Genomic DNA, 25517 nt, shown 5'->3' on the forward strand with positions numbered 1-25517 from the left:
TAGAGAGCAGTTGGAGGGTGATGTGGATTTTAGAGTAGGAACCTCAGGAACTTGAGCAGAGGCTCCCAAAAGTAGATTAGAAGTTTATTAGTCTTTTAAACGATTAAAATAATACATATTCCTCCATAATATCCAACACGTGGCTCTGCCTATAGTGAGAGATAGATTCTTTATACTGGCAAGCTGACTGTATCTATATTAATATTAATATTTCCAAATATTCAGGAAACAGGCATACATCAGGTGCTGTTCTTGTGCTGTTAATGAAGTTAATGGAATTACACTATGATAAGACTGTGATTAATAGATCTAGACTGATAGCATCTATCATCTGTATCTATCTAATCTATCATCTGCCTTATTTATCTATTATCTATCTATCTATCTATAATTTATCTAACTTCTTTTATACATTTATGCTAAGGTAAGGTTGATTTAATCACTGACAACCCTTGGAAACACTTCCTATCCTCGATTACCAACTTTCAACATGACTTCTGGATGATGAAGCTTATTTATGGAAAAGAATGTTATCTGAAGTACACAGAAATATTCATATGCTCATTTTAATATAAACAAATCCATACCCACTGGCCTCCCCCAACCCTCTTGTCTGTGACACTCCAAATCTCAGGAAGCTTGCGATGAGGAATAAGGATGTAAAGTATCTCATGTGAACAGAGAGGATGTGCTTTTCCAAATGGCCTTCCTGATGACTGCTCTTCTTGTACCACGTGCTTGCCTGGTGATGAGATCCCCTAGAAGGACTGTTCACCTGGGTCTGTCTAGCAAGGCTGGCAGGGGGCCCACCTGGTCCACAGAAATCAAGATATGGTTTTTGTGCACTTCTGTCCTGCTCACATGGCTAGATCTTTCAAGCTGAGGAAAATAAGATAAATCAGTGTTACTGAATAAAGAAAGCCTGTGGGGTACAAAGAGACAGACTGTGAGATTGAAGAAGTCTATATATAAACAAAGCTGGGGTTAAATTCATTTAAATGAGTTTGAAGAAACTTATCCAGTAAGATGAAAACATATACAGAGTATTATGAATACCACCACATTAGATACAAGATTGAATATTCATATGATTAAGTAATAGGCGTCTTTAGCGTTTGTTTGAAGGTGAGGGAGAAGTGTCCTCACATTGGATAGCTAGTCATCTGAGATGATTTCCAAAGCCATCTGTCTCTACACTGCCATTCATCTCAGCTTTCTCTACATTTCACAGTACTTAAAGACTATGCCAATGATTTTGGTACTTAATTGACAGTTTTGGTTACCCATGTTTAATATTTTTATCTAGAATGTATCAGCACCTAGCACAACGCTAAACATATATTTGGTACTATATGAATTCAAATTCCTTAGATTATGACCAACGTTGGTTTGACATTATTAGGATACCGTTGTTATATTCTTACATGGGATTAAAAAAATCCGAACACCTAGCACCTATTTACCATTTTCACTGTGGATTTCAATGGATAAAACCAGATATCAACTTGGATACATCCAAGACTAGACAGCTCCCTGTGTAACTATAGATATAAGAAAGCAAAATAAGCCTCACTATCTTTTGAATTTTGCTCTCAGTTAAGGTTCAACGTAAGCCCTGACATCTTTATTTATTTTTGTTTTTATTTTTAATTTTATGTATGTACGTATGTATGTATGTATGTATGCATGTATGTATGTTGAGACAGGTTCTTGCTCTGTCACCGAGGCTGGAGTGCAGTGGCATGATCACTGATCACTGCACCTTAGACTTCCCAGGCTCCAGCTATCCTCCCACCTCAGCCTCCTGGGTAGCTGGAACCACAGGTACATGCCACTATGCCCGACTAATTTTTGTGTTTTTGGTAGAGATGGGGTTTTGCCATGTTGCCTGGGGTGGTCTTGAACCCCTGAACTCAAGCGATCCACCCGCCTTAGCCTCCCAAACCAAAGTGTTGGGGTTACAGGTGTGAGCCACTGTGCCCAGCCAGCCCTGGCATCTTCTTTTTTTTTTTGAGACGGAGTTTCACTCTGTCCCCCAGGCTGGAGTGCAGTGGTGCGATCTTGGCTCACTGCAAGCTCTGCCTCCTGGGTTCACGCCATTCTCCTGCCTCAGCCTCCCGAATAGCTGGGACTACAGGTGCCCGCCACCACGTCTGGCTAATTTTTTGTACTTTTTTTTTTCTTTTCAGTAGAGACGGGGTTTCATTGTGTTAGCCAGGATGGTCTCGATCTCCTGACCTCGTGATCCACCCGCCTCGGCCTCCCAAAGTGCTGGGATTACAGGCGTGAGCCACCGCGCCCGGCCCCAGCCCTGGCATCTTTAAGTAGCTTTGCTAACTATTCCTGTGTCTTTAGTGGTCTTTCCACTGCTGGGAATAAATAGCCTTTACTGTCAGTGTGAGTGGTTCTGAAAACTAACTGCATAAAAGAACCACCTACAGAGTTCATTAAAAACATAGATGCCTGTTAGCCCAATGTGGTGGTGGGCGCCTGTAGTTCCAGCTCCTAGGGAGGCTGAGGCAGAAGAATTGCTTGAACCTAGGAGGCAGAGGTTGCAGTGAGCTGAGATTGCGCCATTGCACTCCAGCCTGGGCGACAGAGTGAGACTCCATCTCAAAAAACAAAAAAACGAAAACAAAAAAAACACAGATGTCTGAGCACATCCCCAGAAATAATAAATTAAATCTTTATTGATGGGACCTGAAAATCTGCATTTTAAAATAAATTCTACAAAGGATGCTAACCAGATTTTAGAATTGCTGGTATACGTCGCTTCTTTGTAACTTATATGTTTTGGATTAATGATGATCTGTTTCGTCATGTAAAGACTATCTTCACAATTAGACTATAAGATTTCTCTAGGTAAGAGACAGTATCTATATTTACATTTCCTGTGGTTACTCGAATATGATTTTGCTTAATTAATATGTCTTGCTTTTATGAAACACATTTAACTTGTCTACTGATGATGGATCAAATTGTGAATATTATTTCCTCTTTTCATCCGAGAAGCTGGGATTAAATTCCTTTAAACGAATTTGAAGAATTTTGTATTTATAACCAGAGTCATGGGTTGTATTCCAAGTAAAGCTTTTTTTATTTTTTATTTTTTATGTTTTTATGAGATAGGATCTCACTATGTTGCCCAGACTGGTTTTGAATTCCTGGGCTTCATGTGATCCTCCCATCTCAATCTCCTGAGTAGCTGCCGATAGAGTTTTTGAAGAGTGTTGTTGAATTGGGAACCTTTTTTCTCTTAGAAAAATAGAATTAATTTTTTTTTAATAGAGATGGGGCCTTGCTATGTTTTCCAGATGTTTGCCAGGTTGGTCTTGAACTCCTGGCCTCAAGCAATTTTCCTACCTTGGCCTCCCAAAGTGTTAGGATTACGAGCGTCAGCCACCGCACCCGGCCATCGTGCCTGGCCAAAAAGTATAATTTAAAAAAACCAGAAAGACTTTTCTTTAGAGGTAAAGACGAATGAGCCTATGTTAAAGTGTCATTGAAAGAAATTATTAATGGTCAGTCGTGGTGACTCACCCCTGTAATTCCAGCACTTTGAGAGGCTTAAGTAGAAGGATCTCTTGAGCCCAGGAGTTTGAGACCAGCCTGGGCAGCATAGCGAGACCCTATCTCTACAAAAAATAAACAAATAAGATGAAAAAGAAGTTATTTATTCTTCGATCATGATGGTGGGCAATAAAAGAATCTCGGAGGCTTACTGGTTAGAGCTTTTAACCCTACAGAGTCTTCACTGTCCACATCGGTGATGACAATTCTTTTAGTAGACAAGGCAACAACTTAATGAAGAGAATTACTTTAGGTTTCTTGAATTTACTACTGAAGAGTTATAGCTAGCTAATAGCTAATATTTTCATAGCTAGTGTTGGGACATGGAAACCAACCCCCCAAAATATGGTGCTTTGAAAGGCTGAACTGTATAATATATCTGATATATTTACATATTGTATAAAAAATCATCTAACACAATAGATGTATATCTGATATATTTATATATTTATATCAGATATACATTTATATATTATAAATATACATTTATATACATATACCTAATAAATACATTATATTATACATATATGTCTATATTATACATATACTTATATGTCTATATTATACATATACGTATACATATATGTCTATATTATACATATATGTATACGTATATGTCTATATTATACATATACGTATACATATATGTCTATATTATACATATACATATATGTCTATATTATACATATACATATATGTCTATATTATACATATACATATACACATATATGTATATATTATACATACACGCATATATGTATATATTATACATACACACATATGTATATATTATACATACACATGTATATATTATACATATACACACATGTATATATTATACATATACACACGTATATATTATACATATACACACATATGTATATATTATACATATACACACATATGTATATATTATACATATACACACGTATATATTATACATATACACACATGTATATATTATACATATACACATATGTATATATTATACATATACACACATGTATATATTATACATATACACATATGTATATATTATACATATACACACATGTATATATTATACATATACATATACATATATGTATATATCATACATATGTATAATATATCTGATATATTTATATATTTATATCGGATATATTGTACCTTTATAATATATTTATTATATTTTATAGTATATTATCATTTATAATATAAATTATTTATTATATTATGTTATATGTTATATGATATATATTTATAGCAGATATATTAAATATCTATTGTGTTAGGTGATTTTTTATACAATGTATAACTATATCAGATATATTATACATTTAAACAATTAAACACCTAAACAGCCCAATTTTATGTGGATCAGTACTACTAATGGCTCAGGGTAAAATGACAGCTACAGCATAACTAGAATGTTAAAGTGGCATGTCTCAGCCAACGTGGACGGACATAAAGTATTTGAGAGAATACTCCATAATAGAAAAAAACGTCGTAAAAACTAAAATACTAAATAAGACCTTTTTTTCCTGAGCAATAATTTGCCCAGGCTGGTCTCAAACTCTTGGCCTCAAATGATCGTCCTGCCTTGGCCTCCTAAAACATTGGGATTACAGGCGTGAGCCACTGCTCCTGGCCAGAATTCTTGATTAAACAATAGGGTCTAAATACATTTAAAACCCTTTTATTCTTTTTATTCTTACAGGGTAGACTCAAATATTCTATTTCTTTCCAACTTTGTATTCTTGCCATAACAACCCAGTATTCTCTGAGGCAAATGGATGCTTATGATCAACTGGCCTGAAATGGGGGAATATAGGGTTAGTGGTGAGTCACATATAAGAAAATGCAAGAGAATAGCAGCGTATCATATTTCAAAATAAAATACAAAGTATATATAAAACTGACCCCAACAAGTGTCCATTTCATTTCCTGTCATGTATCTATATGCTTTCCCGGAAAGAATAAACTTCAGTTCACAAAATCAGATGTAGAAGATACATCACTTTTAAAAATTCTACGTAATTTTAATTCCAAGATTCCCGTGCCACCAGCCTGGTGGGAAATCCAGTTTTAGTTGTAATTAGGCCCTGTCTCCAGTATCACATATGAATTTGAGTGTAATACCACAAAACTTGAGAAGGCCATTGTATCTCCTGTCCACTGGGGCAATGAATAGCTTGAGCACCTGTTCATTATAATGACCCAGATGTGTATCTTTTTTTTTTACTCTGCGGTGAGTTTTTCTAAGGGAGGAATCCTATTTTGTTTAATTTTGTATCATAGCATGGGATATTGTGCCTGGCAGATAGCAGGCAATCAGTTAGTATTTCAGGAATAAACACTCTTGGTCAGTGATACAGCTAAATGATTTGCAACAAGCATATCTTTAAAGTACCTTTTCAGTAAAGAGTTCCATATGAACAAAGAAAAAAACTAGAACCAAGAGGTAAAATTATAATCCTGTTGTCTTGTTCCCATAGCCATACTTTGATTTCTTTTACGTTCTGTGCCCTGGCTTGATACTTAATTTGACAGCTAATTATAATGTTTATTAAGCTCTGAAATATACTTTCTCCTGGCCTTTTTGTCTGAAGTTGTTTGAGGTGTCACCATGGTTGGAAGTTAAGAGCATGGAAGCTAGACTTCTTGGTCTTGAATTCTAGCTTTGTCACTTACTAGCTTAGTAACTTTGGGCAAATTACATGTCTCTGCTTCAATTTCCTCATTTGTTAAGGTAGTACCTATTTCACAAGGCTGATGTGGCAGCAGTGGGGCGTCCAGAGCTGCCGCTGCCATCACGCCAGCTGCAGCGGGGAGGGGCGGGCAGCTGCGGCGGAGCAGCTGCGGGAGCGGCAGTGGCTGCTGTGGGACATCTGTGCCTCGCGTCCCCTGTGCCTTGAGACCCCAAAGCAGCCGACTGCGCCGCCACCATCCTCGCGTTGCCGGGTGGGGGGACCTGCTCCCCGGCCCGGAGCCTCCATCGCTCCGGTCCCTGGCCCTATGTCGCCGCTCTCGCCCGCCGCCGCCGCGGAGTGGGCGTGGGGAGGAGGGGAACAGTCCTTGGAGCCGGCCCGGAGTCCCCCCGGAGCCTGCCGCCCTGGAAGCCGCCGCGATGGACCGGGCTGAGTCGCCCGCCGGAGGGGAAGCAGTGTAGTCGGGCACGGAGGGGCAGGCAGAGAGGGGTCCCAAGGCGGAGCTGGGTCGGGGGCGGAGCGGTGTTCGCACACAAAGCGCTGGGGCTGGACCCAGGGTTCGGGGCCAGGGTGGGAAGTGGGAGCGGGGCCCGCTTTGGGGACCCGGCCAGCGGTGTGGCCACCGCACACACCCCCGACAGCGCCGCATTCCTGGGTCTTGGGAGGAGGCTCTGAGTAGGGCCGCCCGGGGCGCGTCTCCAGGGTCCTCCCGGCACTGGGGTGACCGCCGAGCTAGACGCTCCTGAGGGCTGGGCCCCAGGGCTCGCGATCTGCTCCCGGAGGCGCCCCCAGGCAGGGCCGTGAGCCGGGCGAGGGAGAGTCCTGGGCTGCCCCTGAGCCCCGGGGCCACGGGAAGAACTTGCAGCGACGTCATCCCTGCCCCGGACACAGTCCCGGGCCCAGGGAGGACCTGGAACACTCCCCTCCTCCCCCCCCGCCCCCGCCCATCAGCTCAGGCTGCTGGGAGGCGCCACCGGACCTGCACACTCAGGAGCAGGTGAGCCAGGGACAAGCAGGAGCCCCTCCCCTTCCGAACTGGTGGAGCAGGAGCTTCCAGGGTGCAGCTGCAGCCACCTTGCCGCGGCTGTGGACATTTCTGTGCTCTCAGAGGCCCAGCAAAGCCCCCTGCCCACTGCGGGCTCGAGGGTGCCTGCTCCGGCTGCCTGGCTTCTCTCCACTGTTAGCACCCGCTCTGATCTCAGAGCAAGGTCGGGCCGAGCCTGGGGACTGTCACAATCTGGCCGAGTGTGCACACGCTCAGGACAGTGCTGACACGCCAGCCCCCTGCCGTCTCGGCCCCCTCTGGAACTTGGGCACCAACAAGCATGGGAGGGAGGCTGAGAGGGGTCTGAAGACAGCTGGGCACTGGCTTGCAGGCGCCCCTTGGCATGAACAGCCTGGGAGCAGGAGGCAGACAGGTTCCTGGGTGGAAGGGCTTGGGTCCCCAGTGAAGTCCCACCCTCAAGCCCGGGAGGGCCTGAAGCCTGCAGACCAGAGAGGTAACTTGTGGTGCTTTCCCTGGGCCCACTCATGGCTGCCCATGGACCAATCCACATGCATTTCCTCCCCTCTGAGGCTCATAAAATCCCCCGGACTCAGCTAGATTGGAAGAGAGGACGGGAAGACAATGGATGACCTACCTGTGGAGAGAAACTACCCATTCTAGGACCTCCTCTCTGCTGAAAGCTGAACACTCACTGGGAAGACCTGTTTGCAGAGAGGAGCCAGCCACTGCAGCGTCTCCTTTCTGCTAGAAGCTGAACACTAGTTGGGACACCCTTGCTGTGGAAAGGACATCCTTACTGTGGAAATGAGCTACTAACTCCTTCCTCTTCATCTTCCTTATCCTTCTGTTCCATTGCTCAATAATGCTCCTCTTCATCTGTCTCATTCTCCACTTGCTGCTTGATGCAGGAGCTGAGGAGCCACACAGCAAGATTAAAAGAGCTGTAACACAAATAGGGCTGCAGCATGCCCCTTGCTCCCCATAGCAAGAGAAGAGCTGCGGCCCTCTGGGGAGCCCAGATCTAGGAGCTCCTTGAGCCCAGGCTGTGACTCCCTCTTTGGGGCCCTGGTTGGCATCACTGCATCCCCCAGTGCCACTGTTGGAAGCTGCTTGTGATGTGCCTGGTCCGGGGGAAGCTGTTTGTTGTGTGCCTGGTCCAGCCACCTCACGGAGAGCCTGTGCTGGCACCTGGAGCTGCCCAACCTGGGCAGCAGCTGTTGTGTGTGACTGCACGGTGGCCATGCTTGCTCACACACCGCTAGCACACCCCTCTCTGCTCCACCCGTCTTAGTCTCCCTTGGATCCAGAATCCAGGTTGGTAGCAAGTGCGAGTGGGCGGAAGCAGCCTAGTGCACCCAGAGCAAAACTCAGGCAAAGGTGCCACTAGACTGGCCAGGAAAGCGACACCTCAAAGATCCCATAATGCTGATATGTTAATTCTATTCTATAAGCACCACACAGAAGTGATAGCTTTTATTTCTTATTTTGTCTAGCCTGGAGACAGAGCTAAGGATTGCTTGAACTGCCAAGTCTTTTCCAGTTCTTAGTTTATACAATCCATACTCACCTTCTTCCTAACTAAACATTGTCATTTTTGTGCCAAATGAAGAGTAGGACTCCTACGATTGTCCTCAGACTCTCTTGGCTCAATCCTCCTGCTTTAACCTTTCCTACTTCAAAAACTCCTGAAGCTTTTGCTTCTCCTTCCATAGAATGGAAATATATGTTGCAATGCTTACTGCAAAGAAAATTATATATTTTAAAAATAGACTACAGAGATGTGAGACATCAGACATCATCAGACATCAACCAGATGTTGTGAGAACTGATTTCTACATCAGAATATCTCCTTGACTTTACAGCTATCCTTTAATCCTGGCTCAAAGTTCCAGAAGAAAGATGATCCAATATGATACTCCTATTTGGACTTTGAGTCATAGACATTCCTTCTTCTGAGAAAACTTGGTTCTGCATGAATCCTCCCTTCATTATTTTCAGCTCATCTATTATTGAATCTGAGACCCCAGGTTAACTGACTGATCACTCTCATCAGTGGCAGATTTCGGTGTAATATAGGACACATAACTCCCAATTCAGGTCAAGTCCCAATTATCTTGCCTCTCAATATGATCTGTTCAATGTTGTATTTCATTCTACTTCATTTTAATGTAAAAAGTCTTTTCTGGTGAAGTCAGTTTTTTATTTTCTCATAAAAATTCACTCTTTGGATTTTTCATAGGGTATTCCCATAACCAAACACACTTTACACTTTTCTAGTACATAACCCAATACTTTCTTCTTTCCCCACAGTCCTTACATGAAGCCTACTCAGACCAACATCACTGTATCATTTTTTTATATTCTGAAGTCCTTCAGCACTTGATTCCTTTAAGTTTTATCTTGGTATTCTATTGGGAATCATATGGAAATGTAAAAAGATATTTATTGAATGAACAGGAAACAGGGAAAGACATTGACCAGAAAAAATGTTTATTCATCAAGTCTTTAAAGATACAAAAACACGTGTCTTCTGTGGAGCTCTGAGAACAGGACTCCAGCAAAGCACTTTTCAGCCTTGTGGTCTTCAAGCATTTCCAAGATCTGTGATATTGGAAAGAAAAAAAATTAAGACAGACTTGGGTCTCCATGAGCAGAGAGTATTCTTTCCCTTAGTTCTGGGTAGCATAGTGTCCAAGGAAACCTAATCAGTACAGTGGGAAACCAAATCTATTCCAAATCATTACCCATAAGCAATCCTATGGACTGTCTGAGGTTTGACAGAGTCAGTGGCCCTCTCCAATAAATGTGTTTTTCTATAATAATGTGCAGTGTGAGTAATTTGATGTTTTTGACAATATTTACCCAGGGTTTTTGAAGGAGAAGGTTTGGGGGACAAGCTGAAGGAGCTCTGACTGCCTTTTGAAGGAGTGTGAGTGGCTTACCTTTGCTGCAAGGAGCATTGTACTCAGCAATTGCAAACTCATCTGAAAAAACAACAACAACAACAAAAAACCAGAAATCATTACATGAAGTGAGAAAGAAAGCAAACATCTGTGGGATAAAGGCCAAGGAAGGAGTTTGTTGTGGGAAGAACAGTATTGTACCAGAAACATAAGCATCATTCATCTGATGCAATGCTTGCTACCTTATATTCTCCTTTCAAATATAGTGTTTTATATTTTCTTTTATCCCAAACTCCTGAAGGACTCTTCAGATGTTCTACTTACTTAAATATCATATTATCATACAGTCTATTTATCTGATGAAAGGGAACTAAATATCCCACAGGTGTTTTGTATTAGTAGTTGATAAATTTATAATGTAGGTTGTTTCTACAATGTATGTATAAGAGACAAAAAGAGGAGCATCAGACTCGATGGAGACAAAATGAAGTGATAATGTAATTACTTAATGTAATAAATAGCCCCAACACATCTCCCAAACCTGAATTTCTGTGATCAGGAATTAAATATTTCTATGTGAAAATCACTCTCACTCACCTGTCTCGTAGTAATCGTAGACTTTCACTATGGCTGGTTTCAGATCTCTTACTGGGACATCTTGCAGAACCGTGAAGAACAAGCTCAGTGTCTGATTTGACACCTGGAAAGCAAAAGTCAATTAAATTACCTTTCAGGAAGCTTTCTTCTCTCTTTGAATTAGTTTAAATATTCATCTGTTTTTTGGGGGAAAAGCTTTATTATCCTGCAGCACACTATAGGGTCCTTAATTAAATTGTGCAGAAATCTCTCAGAGGGGATGATAAATTCTCCAGATTATTTCTTAAATAACTAACATAACACATATACCTCTGTCAATGCCAATACATAGCTCTGTTCATGGGGGTAAATGATATATAGTTTTTGTTGGATGACTAACTGTGTTCATTTTTTAATATCTGGAGATTTGGTATAGTTTGACTTCTCTGTCTTGCAGGAATACTAGTGTAGACTCAAAGAGGCATCTAAAAGGTTGATCTTTCCAGGCTTAAGTTTCATAAAATTTGTAAACTATAATTCCTATCAACATATGCATGAACAAACTCTCCTACCACACATATCTATAAAATCAGATTGCTTTACTGGTGAACTGGTCTTATTATTTTATGATTCAAGTCCTTGTGGAGATTGACAGTTTTTTCCCTTTCATATTGTTGTTATGTTGATAATTAACTAATAATTGACTAATCACAAGGGCTACTTCCTTGTATTACTGGGTATCAAAATAACTTGTCAACATAATAAACACATTTTGTGAAGATTTCTTGCTTATGGGATTTTAGGAATATTCATATCCCAAGATCATAATAAGCCATTTCTACCCGTAATCCCCGGTGAAATATAAATAAAGGAGAGGAGAACATTCTTTTAGAGTTAACATTAGAATTCTCAAATTTCTAGCATGGAAGTGATGTTTCTAAAATGCATTTACCTTCCCAGATGTTCCCTTAGAGGATTATTATCTACATTTTTTTTGCAAATAGACTGGAAGATCTCTTACCTTATCCAGGTAAATCAAGACATGGTTGTTGCTGACTTCTGTCCGGCTCACATGGTTAGATCTTTCAAGCTGAAGAAAATTGAAATACCGCAAATGTTAATAAATAGATGAAACCCCTGGGGGATCCAGAGAAAAAATACTTTGTATTGCCAAAATAACCCTGAGGGTAGAATTCTTCAAATGCTTTTTGTAAGGAAAGATATAACGTAATACAATTAAAAATGAAAGGCATAAAGGGTTTAATATTAGTATGACACAAGACTAATGTGTAAAGTTATTTATCTGAAGAAAAGAAAGCTAAGTATCCTAAACTTGGTAGTTACTCATATTTCAAAGTTCAATTCAGTTTCTATTTCTTCATAAGGAGTTTTTTTTCCTGTTTTGCTTGCTCTATTTTTCTTTTAACTTCTGTAATACTTATAGTTTATGCCAATCAGTCATTTTCATATTTTTCACTGGTTCATGTTCATATGTTTTATCTTCTTAGCAAAATTCTAAGCTAAGAAGAAACTGAAAAGAAGGAACCTGCTGACAATCTTTTTCTTTTTTTTTTTTTCAATCCAAAAAGCCTTTATTTTTGTTTCCACAAACAGTATACAAGTATGTCCTTCCTTGTAAGTTTTTAATTTTTTTTTTTTAAGTTTAACTTTATTTTATATTTTTTATTTTTGGTAGTGACATGTCCTGGGCTCAAGTGATCCTCCCACCTTGGCCTCTCAAAGCACTGGGAATACAGGCATGAGCCACTGTACCCAGCTGGAATTTTTATATATATATATATATACATATATATATATTTTTTTTAAATTTATGAAGTATTTATTGATCATTCTTGGGTGTTTCTCGGAGAGGGGGATATGGCAGGGTCATAGGATAATAGTGGAGAGAAGGTCAGCAGATAAACACATGAACAAAGGTCTCTGGTTTTCCTAGGCAGAGGTCCCTGCGGCCTTCTGCAGTGTTTGCGCCCCTGGGTACTTGAGATGAGGGAGTGGTGATGACTCTCAAAGAGCATGCTGCCTTCAAGCATCTGTTTAACAAAGCACATCTTGCACCGCCCTTAATCCATTTAACCCTGAGTTGACACAGCACATGTTTCAGAGAGCTCGGGGCTGGGGGAAAGGCCATAGATCAACAGCATCCCAAGGCAGAAGAATTTCTCCTAGTCAGAACAAAATGGAGTCTCCTATGCCCACCTCTTTCTACACAGACACAGCAACAATCTGATCTCTGCTTCCTTTCCCCACACTTCTCCCCCTTCTTTTCAACAAAACCGTCATCGTCCTCATGGCCCACTCTCGATGGTCGCTGTCTCTTCGGAGCTGTTGGGTACACCTCCCAGACGGGGCGGCTGGGCAGAGGCGCTCCTCACCTCCCAGACGGGGCGGCCAGGCAGAGGCGCTCCTCACCTCCCAGACGGGGTGGCCAGGCAGAGGTGCTCCTCACATCCCAGACGGGGTGGCCGGGCAGAGGCGCTCCTCACTTCCTATACAGGGTGGCAGCCAGGCAGAGGCGCTCCTCACTTCCCAGATGGGGCAGCCGGGCAGAGGCGCTCCTCACTTCCTCCCAGACGGGGTGGCGGCCAGGCAGAGGCGCTCCTCACCTCCCAGACGGGGCGGCCGGGCAGAGGCGCTCCTCACTTCCCAGATGGTGTGGCGGCTGGGCAGAGGTGCTCCTCACCTCCCAGACAGGGCGGCCGGGCAGAGGCGCTCCTCACTTCCCAGATGGTGTGGCGGCCAGGCAGAGGCACTCCTCATCTCCCAGACGGGGCAGCCGGGCAGAGGCGCTCCTCACTTCCCAGATGGTGTGGCGGCCAGGCAGAGGCGCTCCTCCCTTCCCAGACGGCACGGCCAGGCAGAGGCGCTCCTCACTTCCCTTATGGGGTGGCGGCCGGGCAGAGGCGCTCCTCATCTCCCAGACGGGGCAGCCGGGCAGAGGTGCTCCTCACTTCCTCCCAGACGGGGTGGCGGCCAGGCAGAGGCACTCCTCACTTCCCAGATGGTGTGGCGGCCGGGCAGAGGCGCTCCTCATCTCCCAGACGGGGCAGCCGGGCAGAAGCGCTCCTCACTTCCCAGATGGGGCAGCCAGGCAGAGGCGCTCCTCACTTCCCAGATGGGGCAGCCGGGCAGAAGCGCTCCTCACTTCCCAGACGGCGCGGCCAGGCAGAGGCGCTCCTCACTTCCCTTATGGGGTGGCGGCCGGGCAGAGGCGCTCCTCATCTCCCAGACTGCGCGGCCAGGCAGAGGCGCTCCTCACTTCCCAGACGGGGCGGCCGGGCCGAGGCGCTCCTCACTTCCCAGACGGGGTGGCTGGGCAGAGGCGCTCCTCACTTCCCAGACGGGGCAGCCGGGCAGAGGCGCTCCTCACATCCCAGACGATGGGCCGCCGGGCAGAGACGTTCCTCACTTCCTATACGGGATGGCGGCCGGGCAGAGGTGCGCCTCACTTCCCAGATGGGGCGGCCGGGCAGAGGGGCTCCTCACATCCCAGACGATGGGTGGCCAGGCAGAGACGCTCCTCACTTCCTAGACAGGGTGGCGGCGGGGCAGAGGCTGTAATCTTAGCACTTTAAGAGGCCAAGGCAGGAGGCTGGTAGGTGGAGGTTGTAGCGAGCCGAGATCACACCACTGCACTCCAGCCTGAGCACCATTGAGCATTGAGTTAGCGAGACTCCGTCTGCAATCCCAGCACCTCCGGAGGCCGAGGCAGGCAGATCACTCGAGGCCAGGAGCTGGAGACCAGCCCGGTCAACACGGCGAAACCCCGTCTCCACCAAAAATACAAAAACCCTTCAGGCGTGGCGGCGCGCGCCTGCAATCCCAGGCACTCGGCAGGCCGCGGCAGGAGAGTCACAGGAGCCCGAGGCAGGGAGGTTGCAGGGAGCAGAGATCACGGCAGCACAGTCCAGCTTCGGCAACAGAGGGAGACCGAAAAAAGAAGGAGAGGGAGACGGGAGAGGGAGAGGGAGAGGGAGAGGGAGAGGGAGAGGGAGAATCTTTTTCTTGTAGTCACGGGTCCTAGCACAGTGCACTGCACATGGTCAGCATTCATACAAACACATGTGATTATATTTCTGAGCTGGAAAAAGGATAAGGCTTTGATAGAGATTGATTTTAATAATATTTTGATACTAGTATTGTCTTATGCTGGGGATACATACAACATTAAATAAAATAGGGCATTCTGGGGTTATGATAAACCTACCATTTTCACTGTTGGCTTCAGGGGAATGAAGCCAGAGACCATCTTCACATCAACGATCGCCATGTTGGAGGCAGAGCGGCTCCCCGTGTAACTGAGGATCCAGGGGAGGAAAGGATTAGGGTTTTCTGTGTTTTTAAATATCTTCTTCCTCTATGTCCATGTTAAGCATTCCACAGCTCTAAAAGGTACATGTAAGTCTTCCCAAATATCTTATCCCAGTGGTTTGTAAAAGTGGTGTGTAGAGAATTTTTAGGAAGCCTGTTAAAGCCACAGAGATCAGGTCCTACTCTAGACCTGATGAATCAGAATGTCTAGTGTATGGGGGCTGAGGATCTGCATTTTTTCTTTTTGATGGAGTTTTTTGCTCTTCTTGCCCAGGCTGGAGTGCAATGGCATGATCTCGGCTCACCGCAACCTCTGCCTCCTGGGTTCAAGCGATTCTCCTGCCTCAGCCTCCTGAGTAGCTGGGATTACAGGCAATCACCACCATGTCCGACTAATTTTGTATTTTTAGTGGAGACGGGGTTTCTCCATGTTGGTCAGGCTGGTCTCGAACTCCCGACCTCAGGTGATCTGCCTGCCTTGGCCTCCCAAAGTGCTGGGATTACAGGCGTGAACCACTGTGCCCGGCCGAAGATCTGCATTTTAAGAAAGCTCTACAAGTGATGCACAGGCTGTTTGTGACCTCTAATCTATGCCAGTTATTTTATTTATTTAATTTTATTTTCTTTCAGCTGACAAAATGATGTATATTATGAATAATAAATTTCAGTCTACATTATTTACAAAAACAACAATAATTTATAATGTTTACTTAAACACTGGCTTTCAACAAAACACTTAGAAACACCTAGCGTCTTGTCCCCGAGAGTTTGCATCTGAAATTTGGACTGCTTAATTTATTTTTTGGCATATATATGCGCCAAATTAAATGAAAAAAATATATATATATACTTAACTTTTAGGTTCAGGCATACACATGCAGGTTTGTTATATAGGTAAACTCGTGTCATGGGGGTTTGGTGTACAGATTACTTTATCACTTGGGTACTAAATTTTGTACTCAACTGTTGTTTTTTTCTGATCTTCTCCCTCCCATCCTTAACCCTCAAGTAGGCTCTGGTGTCTGTTGTTCTCCTTTTTGTGTCCATATGTTCTCATCATTTAGCTCCCACTTACAAATGAGAACATGCAGTGTTTGGTTTTCCATTCCTGTGCTAGTTTGCTAAGGATAATGACCTCCATCTCCATCCATGTTCCTGCAAAGGTCATGATCTCATTCTTTTTGATGTATGCCAGTTATCTGTTACATATATTTTGTCTTAACTTTTTTCCTGAATAGTATCTCCAACCAAGTTATCATATGTTTGTGGAGAGATAATTTTTTGTCAGATCTGCAGCTATTTAAATATTGACGCATATAAGTCTATCTTCCTCCAAAATTAATTATATCATGTATAACCTGAGATTTATTATTGCCAGTAGGAATTCTAACTAAAGAGTCACTACTTCCTTCTATTCAAACTTTTCAATAATTCTTCACCTCTGTCTTCAATAAAGCAAGAATAATATAGGATCTCATTACATAACAAGGAATTCAGGTCAGAGGCAATGGGTAATATTTATTTAGTTGTTATTGAGGGAAATTATTACCCTTTAAACAATGAGGTTGCACAATAATAGATCCTGGATGGACAATGTAAACCCCATCATCGAGAAATTATATTATATCAACTTAAGAGAATACATTGCATTTTTTGTGAATAGTGCAAATATCTACTGTTGCACTGCTTTACTTAAAGAGGAGTTCCAGTAAGAAGACTGGTGGTTATTCTTAGGATTAGGTGATACAGTCAGAAGGTCTTACCTGACACTTAGTGAGATTTGGAAGCTGGTGTGGGCTTTGGGTTCATCACAAGTTTGAGGCAGAGTCTGCACCCCTAAAGCAAATGGGAACTCCTCCTTTTCTGGGAGAATATTGTATTTCAAGGATGTCTATAGAACATCAAAGACAAAATCAGTTTTTTGCCCTTTCCCAGAATTCCTCTCAACTTCCCTAACTCTTTCTCTGATTTGCCCCATTGTTTACTGAGTTAGGACTTCTCAGTGAGAACAGCTGCTGTCCTCATCTGTCCTCTGTCCTCACCTGCCCAAGAGTCTCACCTGGAGGTAGACACATCCTTCTCCTGTCACTTTCATGCTGTATTCCCCAGGCAGCTCTGGCAATGAGATCTGCTGCAGTAACAGGCGGTTGTTGTTGTCCACTTGGAATTTGTTGGAAAATGTCCCTGAAGACTGGATAGTCACCTGTGCAGCCTTCCCAGTCCTGGTAAATGTGGCTGCTCCATATTTGGACAGAGCATGGAGAGCCACCACTGTGTCCTGGAAGAGATAGATGAGTGAGAGAACCCATTGGGCATTATAAGGCTTTGAGGGATGAGATATTTTTCAAAGACCCCTCTGAGGGACTTTGATTTCCTACTTCCCTCACTACTTAAATATTGGAGCTCTAATTTCAAGATTCATTATAATCTTTAGATAGTTGAAGAACCATAACATTCACATATCTACTTTGGACTGTATGCCCTATAAGTTTATTTTATTTATCAGAAAATTGATTCTTTTCTCTCTGGAAGTATATGTGGGACATGGAATGTGGAAAATATATATGAATGGTAATCAGTTATTGGCATCAGCTATTTGCTAACATGTCTTTCTTGACAACTGTGGTCATATCTGCCACCACTCAAGCAAAGTTCAGTCTGGCTCTCTCCCATATTAAACTTTGCTCAGTTGCTGAGGTCAGTGTCCTGGAGAGAACCCAAGGTTCTTTGCAGCCATGAGCAGAGTCATGCTTCAGTTTCTCCAAAAGAAATAAAATATGAATATTATAATTATCTTCTGGATTTAATGACATTTTTATTTGGCTTTCCCTTTTTATTGGATGATTTCCTGTTCCCAGTGAATGTCTGCTGGTATGTATCCTCATCGACATTAAACCTGGATGGCCGCCTTCAAATAATATGTTTCTAATAAATGAATGATAACCTTTAACAAAATTACTTAGTTTTTTTCATTCAAATGATAAAAGATTAATACAATGGAAATAGGATGGAATGCCTTTTTGTCACATTTTTTCTGTTTTAGGGTATATAAGCAAACATCTAAATTCTCTGAAGATAAAACTTCCTGCTGTGTACATATCGATGAATTGTTCAGATACATGGTTATATAGCTAGACTTAGGAGGTTGGATGAATAAAGACAGTTCTTTATGCTCCTGATGAATAAATGTTTGTGTATTAAGAGGTGCATGGGGGCTGGATGCAGTGGCTCACACCTATAATCCTAGCACTTTGTGAGGCCAAGGCAGGTGGATTGCCTGAGCTCAGGAGTTCAAGATCAGCCTGGGCAACATGGCGAAACCTCGTCTCTACTAAAAATACAAAAATTAGCCAGGCATGATGGCACACGGCTGTAATCCTAGCTACTTGGGAGGCTGAAGCACGAGAATCGCTTGAACCCAGGAGGTGGAGGTTGCAGTGAGCCGAGATTGCACCACTGCATTCCAGCCTAGGTGACAGAGCAAGACTCTGTCTCAAAAAAAAAACCAAAACATACAAACAAAAAAACAACCAAGAGAATAGGGGAAGCACAAAATGTGTGGTTTTGTAAAAAGCCTATTAAAGGGGACCTAAGAATGGAGAGATTTGCAAGGAGAGGTTGTTGGATTTTGAGTAGAGTTCCTTTGAAGAGTTTGAAAGAGACCCTAGAGCTTCCAGGAGAATGGCAGGAGACATCTCTTTCATTCTGCTGGTGCTCCACTGCTGCTTGAGGAAGGCAGTGTTGTTATGGGAAATAGGAGATGGATAATAACACAGCGATGGGGTGCTGGAATTCTGAGCATTTCCTTTTGGCCCTCTTTGACTTTTATTTGCTTTTATTTCTCATTATCCTTGGATACTAAAAACTTTTCCTCATTTCAAGTTATTGTCATCTGTATTTTTTTCTTCTTGGATGTGTTTGTTTCGTTTTTGTTCAAATATTTTGCTACCTGAAGGTGAAATAAAAGGTTTTGGCAAATCACCAACCTGGGTGGAGGAGAAACCACCCTGGGCGTTCTGCTGCTTCGTGATCCACTTCACGATGTTGGTTGCAGAGGTCAGGTCCTCCGAGGTTGGGGCTGGCTGGGCAGTGAGATAAGCGAGGAGCGCATAGGATGTCATCTCCACCTCAGCAGAGGGAGCCTGGGGTTCGTAAAAATGCCCCACTGGTGCCTTGGGTTTCTGAGGGCGCTCCCAATGGACTGAGTTGTCTTAAAGGTGAGAAAAAGATATTTATAAGTGACTACATATTTATATTTAATTCAAGGTGAAAGTACCTAAGCCAGTGCTGAAATGAGAATTGCATGCCCATTATAATCCCCTGTACTGTATGTAGATGCTTTTCCTTTCATGTAAATCTGAATTTGGTGTGTTTCAGCCCAGCTAAGGCAGATATTGATGCTGGAGTCAGAAGCCTATGCCTATCTATGTTTTCAAATAATTGCTATAGTCAGATTGGTGGGAGAAAGAAATTCCATAGCAGTTGTCTCACTGGGTCTGGCTATTTCCTATTTATGATGTTATATTAGACTATAGCTGGAGTTTGTTACATTTCCTATAAAGCCTGTCTTTAGCGGTTTCTTGTGAGGATCACAGATCACATGAAATAGTAGAGTTTGTACTCATCAGATTAAAAAAAAATACAGTAATCCTTGAAATACCAAAGGCTGACATGGATGTGAAACAATGGGAACCGATATACACTGCTGTGGGAAGCCAACTGCTCTTTGGCGATATTCAGCAATGGGGAAGATGTGCTTAGCCCACTGATCAGTCATTATGCTTCTCAAAGCATAATTTGGAGAAACACAGACGCACAAGAAAACAGGCACATGAGTATTCATTGCAGCATTGTTTTTAGTAGCAAAACATAAAAAAATCCATGAGGAGAAACTCGATGTGTAAATTATGAGTAATTTATAGACTGTAATATATTACGCAGCAGTGAAAATTAATGAGCTGACTCTGCACGTACTCGTATAGGGGTCTTCATCAACATAGTGTTGAACTTAGAAATTAAAAAGCAGACAAACAAAAAACTAAGCTGCTGAAATATTCAAAAATGTTTCTCTTGTTTCTTGAACAAGACAGAAATAAAAATCTTGTTTCTCTCAAGATGAAACACATGTGAAGATTCTAAATATTAGTTAGGGATACATATGTGGCAAAAATATAAAGAAATCCACGGAATTGTAATGACAAATTCAGGATAATGATTGCCTCTGGAGGTGGTAGTGATACACAAGGGATTTATTTTTCCCACATCGGTAATTTTCTATTTCTTAATCTATGAGAGAGTTGTACAGTGTTTTCTAGCTATAGCTTATGCGTTTTTGTATAACTATTATAAAATATTTCTCAATACATTTTAAGAAGAATTAATGGCTGTCAAAGGAAAAAGGTAGACTATTTTAATGGACATCTTGTGATCTGCATTTTATTTTCTATTTCTTCAACCCCTCATATAGACATGGTATATGTAGAAGTATTGTGTGAATATGAGTAGATTGGTCAACATGATTGGTCTTATGAAATGGGCTTAAAATACCAGAATTCATTCAAGGAGTTACTTCCATAATTATTTTCTTATGTTTAAGGTTATATAATGTACCAGGTAAGGGTTGGGCATATATTGAGAACTGATATGTTAGTTGTAATAACTAGTACTTTTATAGGATTTGCTATGTGACATGTACTCTACTAAGTGTTTTACGTGTACCAATTAATTTATTACAACAGCTCTGTGAGGTAAATACTATTATTATCCCCATTTACTGGTGAAGGAACTGAAACACAAGGAAGTTAATGACTTTCCCAAGCTCACATAGGTAGCACATTTTGGAGCTAGTCTCCAGAGAATGCTCTTCTTACCAGCATACTATAGAGATGGTCCCTGACTTACAATGGTCCCACTTAAGATTTTTCAGACTTTACAATGAGTTTGTCAGGGTATAACCCCATCATAAGTTGAGAAGCATCTGCACGGCCTCTTGTCTTTTGATTTCTGATTTGATTAAGAAATCCTAGATTTTATAAAATGCAATATGGACAAAATATATATGATATACAGAAAAGAAGAGAGGAGACAGGGATCACAGGACGTAGGAGTGAGGGATTTTTGCCATGCAGTTCTTGATACAGAGGATGGGCCAGGAGAAGGATCTCAGGTGTGCTCTCACCTTTCTTCACAGCTTCCTCATGAAGTGACTGGAGTACTTCCTTCCTCTTGTCCTGGTTACCTGCCAGGGCAAAAGCATAGGCCAGCAGTGCTTTGGTATATACATGGCTGCCATGGTCCCCTTCTTGTGCTGTCTTCCAGGCTGACTCCAGGCAAAACAGGGCATTGCGGACAACAGGGTGCTGTGAAGGCAGAACAAGAAGGGAACTGAGCTATGTAAACAGGCATGTTAGCATTCCCAGGCAAATACACAGATCACAGCACAGAAGTTTTTCAAACGCATTTTTCCAACGATTCCTCATTCTTATCGATAGATATAATAGTATTTTTGTCTGTTATTCTCACATTCAAAAGATATATCTTTAAGATTCTTTTTTGAGTGGTGGTGGTAAATAGCCTAGGGGAATTACTGGGAAAATTTAAACCTTTCTTAATGGGTTGACCAAATTCTCTGTAGATCTGGGAAGCACTGGCATTGCATAGAAAGAAAGCTGATGCTTTGCTTTTAATAGGATAGTATCTCAGACAGCAGATCAGCAGTTTCATTGCATCCAGAACTCTCCCTCAGCAGAGGAATGAGGTGGTACCTACAGTGACCGTGAGAGGAATCTCCAGAAGGGCGATGGTGATATAGGCGGAGAGGGTCACTTCATCTTCTACTCCTCCCTGTGAATGAGAGAGAGAGATTTGAATAATTCAACTTCTGAGAATGCTATTGATTAGTTCTTTCTATTCTGCTGTGTCATGGAATTCATCCTCACCCATATCCATCCCTATAGGGCAAAGTATCACAATCAACTTTTGTTCTATCCCCTCTTTTTTGGTGCCATCCAGGTTTTATTTTCCTCTGAGGCTTTCCCTTAGAATTTTTCACATTATCACTTCCTCTCCTCATCCTTGCAGATATCATAATGGACAAATCAAAACTAGCTCCAGAATGATTCACCTTTATGGCATTGTTGAGCAGTGACCCAGAGCTCCTGAAACAGCCATTGTCCTTCTGCCTCTGGGAGAGCCATATGAGGGCTTGGGTAATGTGTGCTTCGTCGATGAAGATGTAGGCTCGAGCTTGGGCAAAAGTCTTCAGAACAAATGCTGTGAGCCTGACCAGGGAGGAAGCAATCATGATATTTATGTTGTCAGAATGGTTTTATAACCACTTAACAGCAACAGGCTTCACATGATGTGTTAGCTAACAAAATTCTTGTGTACTTAGAGAACTTATCTCCTTGATTAATCTTTAGTCTGCCTGATTAATCTGCTAGATCTAGTATTTCCTTGCTAACTCTCTCTTTGCCACATGGAGTCTAAGTATATTTAATTTTATTTTAGTTCCGAGATACATGTGCAGAACGTGCAGGTTTGTTACACAAGTATACGTGTGCCATGGTGGTTTCTTGCACTTATTGACCCATCCGCTTAGTTCCCTCCCGTCACCCCACACCTCCCAACAGGCCCTGGTGTGTGTTGCTCCCCTCCCTGTGTCCGTGTGTTCTCATTGTTTAACTCCCACTTATGAGAACATGTGGTGTTTGGTTTTCTGTTCCTGTGTTAGTTTGCTGAGGATGATGGCTTCCATGCAGCTTCATCCATGTCCCTGCAAAGGACATGACCTCATTTCTTTTTATGGCTGCATAGTATTCCATGGTGTATATGTACCACATTTTCTTTATCCAGTCTATCATTGATGAGCATTTGGGTTAGTTCCATGACTTTGTTATTGTAAATAGTGCCACAATAAACATACGTGTGCATGTGTCTTTACAGTAGAATGATTTATATTCCTTTGGGTATATACCCAGTAATGGGATTACTAGGTCAAATGGTATTTCTGGTTCTAGATCCTTGAGGAATTGCCACACTGTCTTCCACAATGGTTGAACGAATTTACATTCAAGTACTTTGAATTTACTTATTTTTGTTAGTTACTTGAGTAAGGCTTTAAATCTCTCTTATCTTTAGAGATTTCCTTCTGCAGATGACAGAATCTTCTCACATGCAGCTCTTATATGCAGCAACTTTTAATATTGCTTTACTTTAGGGTTTTAAAAAAATGTTTTATATTACTGTTTCCTTCTCAATTGTTTCCTCTTATTAATGAATTCATTCTAAGTCAAGCTGAATGACTTAGAATGTGACAATATAAGCTGAAGTTAACATGGTTTATCTGGAAGTTATATATGTTCACTGGCAATATCATTTTAAAACTCATGGTTATTGTAGCTACTTTAGAAAGAATAGCCATTTCAGAAAGAAAACCTTGGTACATTATTAATAGGATCAATTTTGGAAACAAGCCTAACATACATGTATTTGGATATCAGGTTTTCTTCTTGTTACCTTGCTAATCTTGGTGGATTTATCTAGTATAACAAACCATCAGTCTGATAATACGTATCTGATAGTGTTACTGTGAATGTAATTGAGGTAATACCTGTAAAAGAGCTAGCACACAAAAAGGAGCTCAAAAAATTGTTCTTTCCTTACCAGGTGTTGCCCTGGTTCCTGCCATATCGCTCCCCAAAGGTGCTGTAGGAGCCGTCATAGTGTTTGTAGTTCAACTGTCTCTGGTAACCTGGAAAGGAAGATTAATGAAGCAGCACAATGGATTAATGTGCATGCTGAGGGTGGAGAAATTACTAAAATACCTTGGCTTCTCTTGTGACATTTCTTAAATTTTGTTGTCACAGATTAGGAGTTTCTGAGCCTTAAATATTTTACTGGAGGTTGGAGAGTGGAGAGTTTCCAGGAAATTAACTATCATAGTAGCTATCATAGTGAACTAAGCTAATGTATCATGATATTCATAAGTAACTGAAGCCTACTGGGAAATCCAGTTGAAATAACATTCAAGTTTTCCCTTACTCAAGTAATCACTCACCAGTGTTGAGATAGCCAATGGCCTTGGACTTGATCTCTGGAGTAAGCTGCTGTGTTTCATTTAGATAATCCAGAACATAGATGTTAGGAGCAAAGAGGACCATATTCTGCTCTCCACAGCCATAGGGCATCTGGAGAAGATTTTGTGTGTTTTGCATGGCAGAGCCTAATATGTCTCCTAGAGAATGGGAGAGATGGGAAGTCATAAAGCTTGGAGATTATCATCTATCAAAATCATTAAGCAGAAATAATTAGTTGAGCTTAGAAACAGAATTTTTAGGAAGGATGATTCTTCCAGGGATAGAAGTATGATTGAAAGCAATAAACAAGCCCGAAGAAGAAAAGAAAGAAGTTAAAATTATAGTATTATTTTTAGTAAATATTTATGGGAAATAAAAATAGTATAATAGAAGCTGTTAATGCCTGGATCCACTAGGGGCTGGAGACTCACCCAAAACTGAGACAGAAGCGCGGGCAGATTCTTCTACCACATTTGGTGGCAGTTTCAGGGATAATTCTTCAGAAACCTCACCACCTAGAGAAATAAGCAAATCAGACAAATGAAAATTATTTCTGCATTATATCTTTCTAAACAGCTCTATGACCCAGAAGCTAGGACTATGCCTTATACCTAAACTCCTCCTGAAAAGTTGTCTGCCTTTAATACAACAGTAATATATAAATATCTTAAAAATGGGCTACTGGTTTCCTGTGATTTTCAGAATTTCTTCTTCAATGACCTTTTCAGTAATTTATATGGAATTTCATGCCAAATAAGACAACAAATTGTAAAAGCCTGGTGATGTTGTGATTCAGTTGCTGTCATCTGATGGCCGACACAAGACAGTTATCACAAGATGATCTATTTAGTCCCCACCGTCAACTTCCTTACTCAACAGTTGTATGGAGAAAACACCAACAACAAAGCCCTATAAGTATACATAAGTAAAATTACCCACAAAAGATCCTGAGTTCTATAATAATGCATGTTCTTTCTTCAAATTTCATATATAAAGATAGTATTTTTACGGAAAACCTAGAAAATTGAGGGTAAGGAAGTGAAGATGAACAGTATTTGATGTATTGAAAATAAAATAATTACTACTCATGAACATACATTTACTTCCATTTTAATCTTGGTAAATTATATGAAATGAAAATGAGAGGAGTATAGTATTTATTTTCATACTGAATCCCTTCCTCATAAAATTCATATTGAAATGTTTCTTTAAAAAAAGCCATAAGCATAGTTAAAGGACAAATGGCTAAGCAAAATAAAATGCTTGACTCACTGAAAATAAAATAACTGCTACTGATGAACATACATTTACTACAATTTTAATATTGGTGAATTATGTACAAATGAAAAATGTAGCGGTTATCTTC

At 41.6% G+C, this 25517-nt stretch overlaps 2 protein-coding genes across 2 annotated transcripts in view; both read right to left on the reverse strand.

Moving 5' to 3' along the window:
- Positions 1 to 395: 395 nt before the first annotated feature.
- LOC100444040 (putative uncharacterized protein encoded by LINC00612) lies at positions 396 to 7089 on the reverse strand. Its single transcript, XM_009247419.2, is given in 3 exon segments — positions 396 to 879; positions 6309 to 6636; positions 6638 to 7089. Coding segments are annotated over 2 exon segments (546 nt in total). The 5' UTR covers positions 6910 to 7089; the 3' UTR covers positions 396 to 879; positions 6309 to 6362.
- Positions 7090 to 9742: 2653 nt separating this feature from the next.
- A2M (alpha-2-macroglobulin) overlaps positions 9743 to 25517 on the reverse strand; it is a 50540-nt gene continuing 34765 nt past the window's right edge. The window contains 14 exon segments of the mRNA NM_001133457.1: positions 9743 to 9867; positions 10209 to 10250; positions 10767 to 10869; positions 11767 to 11835; positions 14971 to 15061; positions 16838 to 16965; positions 17134 to 17352; positions 19061 to 19284; positions 21253 to 21433; positions 21843 to 21917; positions 22198 to 22354; positions 23739 to 23826; positions 24133 to 24309; positions 24583 to 24666. Of these exon segments, the coding sequence (NP_001126929.1) occupies positions 9851 to 9867; positions 10209 to 10250; positions 10767 to 10869; positions 11767 to 11835; positions 14971 to 15061; positions 16838 to 16965; positions 17134 to 17352; positions 19061 to 19284; positions 21253 to 21433; positions 21843 to 21917; positions 22198 to 22354; positions 23739 to 23826; positions 24133 to 24309; positions 24583 to 24666 (1655 nt within the window). The 3' untranslated portion in view covers positions 9743 to 9850.

The sequence above is a fragment of the Pongo abelii genome, chromosome 10 (assembly GCF_028885655.2).
Source record: "Pongo abelii isolate AG06213 chromosome 10, NHGRI_mPonAbe1-v2.0_pri, whole genome shotgun sequence".
NCBI lineage: Eukaryota > Metazoa > Chordata > Mammalia > Primates > Hominidae > Pongo > Pongo abelii.